The sequence below is a fragment of the Eretmochelys imbricata genome, chromosome 2 (genome assembly GCF_965152235.1).
Source record: "Eretmochelys imbricata isolate rEreImb1 chromosome 2, rEreImb1.hap1, whole genome shotgun sequence".
NCBI lineage: Eukaryota > Metazoa > Chordata > Testudines > Cheloniidae > Eretmochelys > Eretmochelys imbricata.
Genome location: NC_135573.1, coordinates 71,950,929 through 71,964,188, shown reverse-complemented (window position 1 = coordinate 71,964,188; position 13,260 = coordinate 71,950,929). Strand labels below are relative to the sequence as shown.

The following is a 13,260-nucleotide window of genomic DNA, read 5'->3' as shown; positions in this document are numbered from 1 at the left end:
CAACTGAATCCCTGAACATATGTGAAATCGAGGGGGGGTTAGGTTCTCTATTTACTTATTGAACAATCAGCTCACACATATGGCAGTTTATGCATTGTGCATACCTGTAGTAGCTTCCCCCATTCACTGGCAGTAGAAAGCATGGGGATTCCCTCCTTGCATCCAGTTGCTAGGGAATGTCTATGGGTTCTCTAGCTTACAGTCAAATCCTGAAGAAATATTTGTGTTCTCAACCACTGCCAGAAGCCTTAACCCCCTTCTACTGCTCCAAGAAAATTTCAGGCCACTTCCCATCATTGTCACAATGACACATTTGCATTTTTGAGAATGGAGATGATAGTGTCTCTTACCTGGCAGCTCCTACTCTTGTCTCCACCTCCAAGGAAGCTACAGATATGAAGAGAGACCATCTGGCTATTCTGAGAGATGGAAGTCAACAAGACCCAAGAGGGCTTGGAAGAGGAGAGGGACACAGTAAAAATTTTTCAAGGGACATTGCCCCAAATAAGTTGGATAACCACGAGGAAGGGCCAGTGGACTTAGAATGCAACATCTGGTTCTCATTTCCATGCTTAGGCCACTGGACCATGTTATTCACATAAGAGATCAAAGTAACTGCTCAGTAGAGGAGACCACTCATCTACAGGCATACATAGCATCCCTAGGCCATCAAGAGTCGCCCAGGAGGTAATGCTGTGCCCTATAGCTGTGAATTAGTCTGGGGTGATCCTCAAACTTGAGGGACCCAATGCAGTGGTGTCATGGATCCCTTGGTGTTGTTGAGGGCAAAGTGATGACAAAGTCTTTAGGCAAAAATGACAGTGACAAACTGTCAGTTTTAGTGATTTGAGTTGCTATCGGTATTAATCAGATTTACGTTTTTAGGCTGACCTCCACAAAGAAAAGAGCAAGAAGGTTATGATTAGCCTTGACCTTTGTAGAAAACTTCCAAAATTGGCCAGGGTAGGACTTGCAGTTTTGGGGTTGGAAGCCCCCAAATTTCATCTCTGCCTACACTTGCCTACTCTTCGTTCCTTTACTGTATCTCTTTTTTTTTATTTTACCTTTATTTTTAATGTTAGTCAAAGCACCATACAGGTCTACAAACCCAACAGGAAACACTGAGTGAAACAGTAAAGCTGAATGCTTCTTTATACTAGATGGTCCAGTTTGTTTTCTTTAGTGAATACCTGCTGCTCCATTACATAGAGCCCCCTTTTTTGTTCCTTGTACTTATACTACTGCGGGCTTACTTTTTGTGTGCAGTGACAGACATAAAAAAACAAAATCTGGTGTCCAAACCTCTTGCTTTTTGCCTTTTGTTTGTCTGTTTCTTGCCAGCATGAAAATAAAAATTATCACAGCATGGTTGCCATTACAGCATTATGCCCATTTCCCCTTGTATAACATGGATTTGATATACTAATTTGTAGAAAATTTGGAGAAACCTACAGTGAGTTTTATTTTACCTTTATAGACTATGGTCTATCATTCAGTTAACAACCTGCTCAACTGATTTTCTGTAAGGCAATAAGTAACTGATTGCCATCCTATTAGAAAAACAGAAAGAAAGCTATTACACAGAGTCAGTGCATTTTATTTGTGTCTGGAAAATGCACAAGATGCATTAGGGGTTATAAACATATTTATGAATGAAAATAATTTCAGTGAGATATAATTGTTTTCTAATTCTAGGGTGGAGCAGAACATAATATTCCAGTGGTCATTTCCAAAATTTCGAAAGAACAAAGAGGTAGGTGCCTAATAACAGGTGCAGTTTTATGGCTTCAACCCATTACTTAAAGCAGTGGAGTCTTAATTTTTTTTTGGGGGGGTAGTGTTGACTGTTTTGAGATAACATACTGCAAATTGTTCATAGCTCTGCTTTGATGTGTCATTTGTGTATGTGTGACATAATGAACTTTCTCTAAATTAAGGTTGCCCAATAAAGTGCAGAATGGGGGCCAATTTTTTATGAGTGAAGATATCTTTTCACAATGAAAACATGCAAAAAAATCATACTTCTGCCATTTCTTCTAATATGAAAATGATCTTTTTTTTAATTTTGCTAAAAGATGATGATCCAGATTGTGGTTCTTTTTGCATCCCTTATCCCTCTGGAACGGATACCCACAGTGTGGGCAGTGGCATGGGGTTGGGGAAATAGCCTACACAGAGCTGTTGTTGGTTTCCCTGTGCTGGTTGGCTTGGGAGTGGGCAGTCAGGGATGGGAAAGGGCAGAGCCTTAGTTCTGTCCCCTGCAAAACTGGCAGGCACCATAGGCAGCACCATGTTTGGTGCTGACACAAATTATGCATAGAAAAGCTGTCACTGGTTCAGGACTTGATGTTGGCCCCTGGATCTTGGAGAGGTGTAATTTTGTGGTTAAATTCCATTTTTTGAGGGAAAAAGAGACAATGTTCTCTGCTACACTGTTTGTTTTTCATAAAGTGGCAGTGGTGCAAAGCTGGTGGAGTGAGTCCCACAGAGACAGATTAGTTGGTGGAGGGCAGATGATATGATCAAAAATATATGATAAAGTAATTGATAATTGTGTGTGTGTGTATGTTGTTTGTTTGTATCTTATATACATTTGTGTGTGTGTGGGGGGGGATGTATAAATAATAATATGGTGTTAGGCTACCTACACCTATCTATTAAAATGTCATCAACCACAACAGGGAAAATACAATACTCTGGATTTAAGTTTAACCTAGTATGTTAAGGAGGAAAACATTTCCTATTCTTTTTCAACTAATGTTTCTTGAACTGCATTTGCCTAAACATATACAGTGTTAGTGGTGTGGCAACTTGAATATTTTTTAAGCCTTAGGAAACTAGCTAATTTCCAGGGTATCTTTCCTAGGGAATATCTGTTCTTACCAAGGTGTCCACTTGGGGGTGCCCTGCCCTGGATGGGTGATGTGGGGCTGAGTTGGGGTTCTAGGGTGGAGGAAAACCTTTTTCATCCACCTGAAACCCATGACTCTTATGTTTTGCAAACCTTGTCCATCCCTACAGTTCCTTTCCAATCCCCCTCCGAGGCCAATGAACAGGAAGATAATGGTGGGTCTCATCAAGTGCTGCAGAGGCCAGAGAAGATCCAAAGTGACACTGAGAGAGGAACTCTGGGGGAAAAAAAACAGGTTTAGTGCATGAGGCCACTAGCCCATGTGTTTTCAGGAAGGAAAGACCCTCATTTTTTTTGAAGAAAAGGTGATTCTATTGGTAGAATTAAACATCTGAGATACTGAAAATTAGGGACAGGGCTATTGTTTAAAACTTTTCAGTTAAGCTTTAAGCCCCATGGCCTGGATCCACAAAAGGGAGAATTGCAAGGTCTATCTTTTAGACACATAGAAGAACCACAGCAATACAACTGTCATCCACAAAGCCTGAGTTAGAAACCTTGGCTCTCTATACAATGAATGGGGCAGATGCCTAAGAATGTGATCCACAAAAGCCAGCAGGGAACTACCTAAGCTAGCCAATGTGAGATGCTAAGGAAATGGGTGCGTCCTAAACCCTGCCCCCCTCATGGAGATAGGTACCTAAGTCCAGGTTGCGGAAGGATGACTATCTTTGCATGTGATTTACCACCAGGAACCTTTCTGTTGAAGTCAGAGGCCTTAGGCTTCTTAGTCATTTCTTGTGAGAATGAATTAGACACCTGTCTCACTGCACACCAAATGACCAGAAGAGGATACACCACCCGCCATCTAATTTTTAGCCAAGTGGTTGGAGCTCTCACCTGAGATATGGGAGTCTCAGGTTCAATTCCTCTTTCTGGTTGGTGGGGTGGGGCGGAGAAAGGAGTTGAATAGGGGCAAGCCTGGCTTATAGCGCTGGTATTCTAGTCAGTCAGGTAAAAACTACAGTATCTTTAGTGATTCTGCCCTTCCCCATTTTGAAAGGAAAAGGACAGAACAATAAATCATCAAGAGACATGCCAGAGGTTGTCAGCATTAATAATCTCACTCTCAAATCCTAGACAGTAACTGGCCCTACCTCCTTACTGGCTTTGTCCTTTCCTTTATCCCATTTATAATTCTATCCTGTTGCCTTAATGGGCTAACCCGCTGCAGCTGCTGCAGTCATTCGTGATCCTTGATAACACAAACTGGTTCCCAGGTGTGTGTATTTGGGTTACAATCACTCAGACCTATAAACTAAATTCAGAGGGAAAAGAGAGAACAAAACCCAGGCAGCTTCATAAGGTATGTAATTACTTTCACACAGGTGTCCAATTGGGGATCATAAAAGGGTCCTGACTTTTCAGGAATGCTGAACATCCACCCTTTGAGTTCAATTCACATATGTGAAGCTCATCCCATGTATGAGAAACAGTAGTCTCAGACCCTGAAACAGAAAGATTGAGGGGAAACTCCCAGTTCCATTGAAATCAATGACAGTTTAGCTGTTATCTTCAATGAAGTCAGGATCTTGCTCTTGGTGACTTGTTTTAAGCCTTTCTATGCTATGTCTAATCTGGTGATCAATTCTGCAAACATACAGTGGAGTAGCATTATTTATATTAATAATGTTGCCAGCAGTGGCACTATTCATGTGAGTAAAAATACTTCTATACATACATGTTTGCAGGATTAACCCTTGGGTTGCAAACTCTTCTAGGTAGGGATTTTCTTTTACTTCTGTATAACGTGCCATACAAACAGATGGCATTGTATTATCATTCATTCCTTCTAAAGGTATGGACTAGTAAGTGGTTTGGGTTAATTATTAAATACTGGAAAAATAAAGTATCTACAATGTATTTCTATTATATAATGTATTTACAGTCCGGCTCTGGTCTGGGATTTAAAAAAAACTAATCCTGTGCATTCTAGTACATGCTTACCGGTAGTTCATACCCTTTGGCATTAGAATTAAGAATACACATATTTGGTGATTTTGTTCTCTCTCCTTGTGTGTGTTTGTTTATTCAGGAGCGAAGGTTTAGAAAATAGTAATAATTATGGAAGGAATGAAGCAGTCTCTGACTGCCCTGAGTACAAACTACTAAAACATTACATTGGGATTAGGCAGACAACCCTTTGTCTAGAACAGAGTGTACAAGGTGTACACTGAAAAGATGTTTTCATCTTTGTATGGCTAAAAGAGTAAGACTTTCTTTCTAGTGTGACCTGGCTACCATTTGCCACCTCAAGTCCAGACCACAAGTAGTAATACACTCTACATGCATGTTAAACTGGGCATCATAGAGGGAGCTGGGATCAAGAAAATCCTTCTGTGACCTACTTGGAACCCAGAGGCATTGGTTTATGATATGTTTCTAGATGTCATTTGCAGTGCTTATTTTTACCATAAAAAGCGCTAAGTGGCTTGGGTCCCCATTACCTGAAGGCCCTCCTCTCCCAATATATAGATGCAGCTGAGATTGACAGAAATGCAAGACCTGGAGTTTGCTTGATTATATGCAAAGGGAAAGTAAAGTGTTTGAAAGTGATTTCTATAAGGATTGGTCTTTCCCTTCATGGTTCCTTGGAGCTTGGATATGTTAATCTTCCCCATTGCAAAGTCCATCTTTTCTCAGTCATTGAGGGACCAATCTAGATTCAGCAAAACACTTAAACATCTGCTGAACTCAGGCTCTAAGGGAGGTTGGAGACCAAGAGATGGTCTGCTGGGAGTCTCCTGATAAGACTGTACAGAACATCTTTCTCTCCCTCTCCCCTCCACTTTTTGGTAAACTCTATACATTGGTATTTGTAGTTAGAAATATTGGTGCAGTAAGAAATCTGAATCAAAACCATGTATTGATATATTTTAGGGTTTTTTAAATTTTCATTATTCATTTTACATTTTCAGAGCTGACCCAAGCTGGGCATATACACTAGATAAATTGATAAAGTGTGTGTGTATGTCTTTTCAATATGCTGTATTGGACAAAATATCTAAGTGAAAAATATGCTCTCTGTTGTTTACAGCTGAACTCTCAGGTTTGCTCTTTATAGGAGATGGAATTCTACAGGTATGTAAAACTGTTAATGTTTGTTTAGAATTTTTTTCCAGAAAAGTAATTTACAATCTGTATTTATGATATACAGAGTCAGTCTTGTCTTTCTTTCCCCTTAACAGATTAATGGAATTAATGTAAGAAAATGCAGGCATGAAGAAGTGGTGAGCTTGGATTCATTTTCTTAATCATTGGGGTTGTTAAGAACATTGACATTCAGTGCACCATCATTGCGTTAAAGAGTCCTGTGGCACCTTATAAACTAACAGACGTATAAGGTGCCACAGGTCTCTTTGCTGCTTTTAGAGATCCAGACTAACACGGCTACCTCTCTGGTACTTGACATCATTGTGTTGTTCATCATTACTCTTTCTTCACAGATCGGATTATGCCTCCTAGGTTGCCAAATGGCCCTGCCCTTAATACAATTCCTTCTCCATAGATTTTCTTTACTGCCCTCAAATCTGTTCTCCTCGAGTAGAGTTGGGCACTTTATTACTGGAAGTTTGGATGAACTTATTCCAAGCTTGCTCTGTCTGGCCGTCTCTATTAAACTTCATCAGTACTGTTGCTTTCTAGCTTTTCATTTCAGTTTGAAAAGCTTTGTCAATCACTCCAGATTGGCCGGAAGTTCCAAGGAAGGTCATTCTTCTGTCTTTCCTCCTATGGATATCAGCTTTCAAAGAAACCGTCCTTCTATTAAACCAATAGCTCTGGGGAAAAGCAGGACATTAAGGAGAAAAGACAGGCATAGTGTGTATTTGAGAGACATACAATGTCCTCTCTCATATCAAGACTGCCTTATAAAGTCTCCTATGTTTTGGCTCCTAATCTATTTGCCAGTCCCCTTTGACCTCCACTTTCAACTATAATGTAGGGAGTTCGGCTCCTCTAAGTCCTTTTAGAATGGGGAAATCTGTATTGTAGAGGGGAGATAAATATGATTATAAAAGAGTATACCTAAATTCAATTTAAATCCAGGGAATTTATAGGCAAAGTTTTACAATGTTGTTGTAATAGGGACATGTACAGAAGTTTAGTCTCTATCACAAATACAAAGAAGCATAAGTGTTGTAACTAGGGGTGCTAGGGGTTCTGCTGCACCCCCAGGCTTGAAGTGGTTTCCATCATATACAGGGTTTACAGTTTGGTTCAATGGCTCTCAGCACCCCCACTATACAAATTATTCCAGCACCTCTGCAAAGAAGATCTATACTCATTTAACAGCGTGGTACATTTTAAAACTATTGTATTGTGGTGTATGGTAGGCTGTTGAAGATTTGCCATTGAAATGCAGACAGCATGGCAACAGACAAATTGAGATGAAGTTCTGATGAAACAGATTAGTGCCGTGTGAAAGATTAAACCATTCTACTAATGCCACTTGTCAGAGTGCACATTCACTTTTGGATTTGTGCTTGGGATTTGGGATGGAAATGATTCACCATCCTTCAGTATATAGCTTCCTCTAAGAAAGGCTTAATCATAACCGCTTTTGTGTGCATAGGCCCTTATTTACTGTATTTTCCAGCTTCGGCCTTCCAATAGTGATCAGATTTTCATCTTTTCACGCGCTTTACTGTAATCATCATTTAAATTAATGTGGTAAATCCCTCAAGGGGATTGAAATGAATTATTGGAATTTCAAGAATGGAAAACAGGGGACTAGTAAAGGTGAGAACACTCACACATCCACACACAAAGAAACATTCAAACCTGTGGTGATGTGCTGCCAGTCATTTCTGTTCTGAGACTGTGATCCAGGTAGAGCTGCAGTTTAAGGAACATCTGATTATGTAAGTAGGATATAAAATGAAAGTTAAGCTGTGTTGGCTCCTGTTAGCTTAACAACACTATCCCAGATTGATCTTTATTTCTCTCTCTCTTAGTAAACCTATATGTTTGGCCTTCACAGTATTTCTTTCCTGGAAAGTGTGTAAATATAACTTGTAAACAAATAACTGACATCTGAGCATTTTTAGTGTGTTAAGAGATTACTTTATATGTCTGTTTTCAAACTTTTTACTACTTTGATAGCATATACAAATGAAAGAACCATGAAATAGTCTTCCATGCAAATAATCATATCCATAGCAATAGATGGTAGATAAACCTAGCTTAAGACCCATAAGATAAAGGAGGCATTTTGTCTTAGATACAGCTTGAAGGCAACATTGCTCCCGCATTCCTCTTTTGCAATGGGGAAGGAGATACTACAGCTCTTTGCGGGGTGCAAAATGTTCCCCACTTGTATCCTACCAGCTCTGCTGGCTGGGGAATAGAGGGAGTGGAGTCACTTGCTCATGAGGAAAAGTAGTAATGGAACCTGAACCACTTTTGTGCCCCCTCGAGCCCAGTCACAGCAACAGGGGTGGTGTGAGTAGGCCTACACTGTACAAGTTTGGTGGAGCTGAGGGCTTGCCGCTCTCTAACTGCCTGTGCAGCAGTGTAAGACCTCGCCACAAGCTAATGATATTACAATATGGTAATTTTTATTTCTATGTCTTAGTAGCCGTTAAAATACTTTTTTAAAAAATAAACCAATATAATGATTATTCTGTGATGCTTCCAAGTGAAGCCAAACTTGAAAGATTCAAATATGTGTAAATAACAGCAAACAGCATTCTATATGTTTTCATTCATGTCATTTCTCCTTCCCTCTTTTTATTCATGAAAAGTTTCAGGCCTACCAAATCTTTTTGCAGGATGCTGATATGTTTTAAACAAGGGTCTCATCTACATATTTGAGCAGTGAATGAGCCTGTGCAGCACAGGGCAACAGGGATGGTTCACTTGATGATTACCTGCTCTGTTCATTCCCTCTGAAGCACCTAGTGTTGGCCATGTCAGAAGACAGGGTACTGGGCTAGATGGACCTGTGGTCTGACCCAGTATGGCCATTCTTATGTTATGTTCTTATATTGTGTTACGTCAATGATAAATTGTCCCTGGAATGTCACTGTGCTTTACTGACAACTGTACTAGGCAAATAAAAAAATGATTTAACATGAACATTTTTATTAAACTGTTTAACCAAGTGAGTGCTGCCTTATGTAGTAGGTATAGATCTATTCATACTTTCTTAATAAACTTAGCTGGTCTCAGAGCCTTGGAGACAGAGGTCCTCTTTTGAGGAACAAAGTTCATTCTGCGCCACCAATGTGCCATAGTCTGAGCCTGGAGGGATCAACAGTAGAGGGGAGAGGTAAGGCTGTCCGGTGGTTAGACCACCAGCCTATGACTTGGTAGACCTGGGTTCAATTCCCTGCTTTTCCACACACTTCCTGTGTGATCTTGGGCAAGTCACTGAGGTCCAGATTTTGGAAGGAGTTTAGATGTTGTACAACTTGGCCTTGCAATGCCTAACTGACTAAATCTCTGTTAAAAAATGAGATTTGGGCTCCTAAATTAGTTGGGCATTGCAATGCTGAGCTGCGCTGCTTAAATACTTTTAAAAATCTGGACCTACGTTTCTGTGTGCCTTCAGCTCCCCATCTGTTAAATGAAGATAATAGCACTTTCTTACCTCACGAGGGTGCTGTGAGGGGTTCAAGTGGGGTGACGATGGATATTGATGCCTAAGATAGGTGTGAGAGGATGGTTCAGTCTTAATGATCTTTGAGGGTAAATATATATCCCATTGTGGAGGTTATGTATGACTTAAGCCAAAGGCCTTTTGGTTTTAAGTGCATGGAAACTTTGGCATGTTCTCTGCACTGTGATGAATACGTCTTTAGGAGTCTCCTCCTGCTCGCATTGGTCCATATCAACATGGGAGGAGACTTATGGGAAGGAAATCTGTATGTAGAACACCTCATAGAGATCCCCCACATCATCTCTTCAGTTTGCCTCCTCACCTGCAGTAGCACCTGGTGCATTGTAGGAATTTTCTAAGATCATGGTGATCTTTCTACCCCTGACCTCCCCATTACTCCTTTTACCATCCACTTCTATACCCTTTGCTTAGTCTGGACTCTTTCAGGGCTGAAATTAGGGGTCATCAACATTGGCAGCCATCTAGGGTGCTGTGACACTCTCTGAGGTGCCCAGAAACAGCAGCCACTGTGTAACCTCTCTGCCTCAGCAGGAGAAAGCTTTGCTGGAGCTTAAACTGTGTGTCAGCTCCCTCCCATGCCAGTATGTCCAGCTCACCAGCAAACTCCTCAACACTCTGCTAGTGAGTGTTCAGTGAACCCCAGTTCCATAGTTCCCTGTAGTGGTCCAGTCCCTCTCACTGGACACTCACAGAAATTATTAAGTCCACTGTCCAAAGAGACAGTACAAATGCACAAGCCTATTAACCCAACTGAGGATACACTATTTACCTTGATACACAGCACTGGGACAGTTTACAGTAAAACTAAGCATGAGTTTGGTAATAAAGAATAGAGATTTAAGTGATATTGAGCAGAGATAATAGAAACAGAAATGGTGATGAATAAAAACTAAATAAAACACGCTTTCTAGTGTCTAAAATTTAACAGATTACAATTCTTGTATCAGGTAATTTCTCAGCTATAGTCAGTTCTCCACGTCCTCAAGCCACATAGTTGAGAGATCCACCCTTTCAGATTCCAAGAGTGCGGGTCCCATTTGTGCCTTACATGATGGATAACTCTGGGGTTCTCCTCCCACCTTATTATAGTCCAGTAAATCTTTGAAATGTATATGTTTGAAGTTTATCCTCAGAATTTTTTTTTTCTTCCCTGGTGCCTATGCTCCAGGAAGTAGATGCCATCCTCTCTTCCTCACTCTCCTCTCAATTATCTTTTCCTGTGGACTGAGAGCTTGTCTACACTTAAAACACTATAGACATGCGGCTGCAGCTCTGCCATTGTGGCGCTTCAGTGTAGACACCACCTACACCAACAGGAGGGATTCACCCACTTGTGTAATTAATCCACCTCCCCAAGAGGTGGTAACTAGGTTGACAGAAGAATTCTTCTATCGACGTAGCACTGTCTACATGGGGACTTAAGTCAGCTTAACTAAGGGGATTTTTCCACACCCCTGACTGCCGTAGTTAAACTGACCTAATTTTCTAGTGTAGACCAGACCTCAAATGCAAATGAACTTCCATTGTTTCTGGCATCACTTTACTCAATTTACAATGAAGACACAGGCAAACAGGCAGAACAAATTTCCTTTGTCTATGACAAACGTGTTCATCAAACGCCTCCATCATGCATTTTAAGAACATATTATCAGTATTCGTACATAACTCTTCGTACACATCACACAATGATATTGATAACGAATAGGTCACAGTTTTTATACAATATCTGACCAGACACTGTTTGGCTAAATATTCTGATAATAGCATGTTGGGTGTGTCAGTTGCCAGCTTGCATAAAGGGGCAGTTAGGATCACAAAGGTGCCTAACTTTTAGGGGTAGCTCCTGGCTGGATGTCTCTTTCCTCCAACACACTACCAGCTGGAACACTGCTGGTGCGTATGCTTGTCCTTTTAAGGGTCCCATACCGTACCACTGGGGCAGCAGCGGCCATGATTGGGAGCCACAAATGGAGTTCTGGATACTCCATCCAAGATAGCTGCAGACAGTTTTCCTTTGAGAGTACTTCAAATGTAGCACTGGCAGCCAGAGGTGTAAACAGCCATCCCAGCATGACTCTAGCCTGGCCCACTCACCCAATCCCCACTAGTCAAGACAGATTTGGGAAGAGGGGGTTCTGTCCTGCACTCCTCCCCTGGAACCATCAGGAAGTAGTGACATACGGTCCTGAAGTGGTTAGTTGCAGCTATGCCCCATACCTTGCAGAGAGTCCGCTGCTGGATCTGCTTTGCAGGAGGTAGGTTGGGATTGCAGTGGCATGGGGCTAACTGAGCCCGTTTCATGTGGAAAGAGGAGTCCAGATGGGACAATATGGGTCATTGAAGTCCACAGCAAGACTCCTCTTGACTTCGGCAACAACAAGATTGGACCGTTAATCCTTGGCCTCTGTGTTGACACTATAAATAAAAAGAAAAGGAGTACTTGTGGCACCTTAGAGACTAACAAATTTATTTGAGCATAAGCTTTCATGAGCTACAGCTCACTTCATCAAAAGCTTGTGCCACAAGTACTCCTTTTCTTTTTGCGATTACACACTAACACGGCTGCTACTCTGAAACTATAAATAAAGGGTATTAATGATTGCCAACAGTGATGGTGGTTTCTGTGATGTGGCTACGCTGGAAATGGATTAAGACAATCCATTTGTTTCCATAAACAGCCATTATTCTGCTTTCTAACAAACCCATTTCTTTCCTTTGATACTTTTGACATACTTTCTATATTTGTATTAGCATACTGCCAATGAGCCCCAGTCGCAGATCAGCACCCCATTGTGCTAGGTGCTGTACAAACATAGAACCAAAAGGTGGTTCCTGCTCCAATGAGCTTACTTTATATTAGATTGTGTGTGCTTTGCTTTTACTTTCTAAGAGTCAAATCCTGTTTGAGGCTGAGCATTTCGCAATTCTCATAGCAGTTAATAGGAGTTTCCAAGTGTTTATCTCCTCTAGGGATTTGGTCATAATTTAGGAGGGTTTTTTTCCCTAGGAGAGACAAATGGCTTATTGTTCCTCCTCACATACTATATTCACTATTGGAAATTACAGCTGGAACTGGCTTGTATTGAAATACAACAAACATCCTTCAGTCTCATTTAGAGGTAAGCAAGTGAGCAGAATTTTGTTTCAGGTACTATTTTTCATTTTCCCTCTTGTCCAAATTCCATCTTGAATTTTTGTTATGCCAGAATCTAAAATATATCAGAACTATAAGTTATTAGTAAATTCTAGGGTCTTGTCTACACTGCGAGCTACTGCACAGCAAGCCAGGGTGTGAATTTACAGCACACTAATTTGCTGTGCACCAGCTCGCAATGTGGACACTGCTACAACACAGTGAACATCCTGAGCTGCTTGTAACAGTGATCATATAGGACTTTAGTGGACAGCATGTTGTGCACTGTAGATTCACAACCTGGCTTGCTGCACACTAAAATCCCTGTATCAACAAGCCCTAAAATAAGTTACACAACTGTCTGTGATTTTTTTTTATTTGCAGATATCAATCTGAATCCCCAAATGACCTCTCATTCTGTGAGTCCATGTAGTACAGTACCATAAGATTGGCATTTATGCAGAAGTTGAGGGGGAGGGGGGGATAGCTTCATGCCCTTAGTTGACCCCAGACAAAAACTTTTTATGTGAACATTAAAATGATCATCTTTCAGTCCAGATTTGATTGGAACAGTATACATAAAAGAGAATGTGC

The 13,260-nt window shown here is 40.9% G+C and overlaps 1 protein-coding gene across 1 annotated transcript in view; it reads left to right on the top strand.

The window, feature by feature from the left end:
• Nucleotides 1-13,260, top strand: part of SNTG1 (syntrophin gamma 1) — a 242,913-nt gene that overhangs the window by 34,092 nt on the left and 195,561 nt on the right. The window contains exons 4-6 of the mRNA XM_077808685.1: nt 1,696-1,753; nt 5,949-5,992; nt 6,100-6,141. Coding sequence (XP_077664811.1) covers nt 1,696-1,753; nt 5,949-5,992; nt 6,100-6,141 — 144 coding nt within the window. The remainder of the gene's footprint in view (nt 1-1,695; nt 1,754-5,948; nt 5,993-6,099; nt 6,142-13,260) is intronic.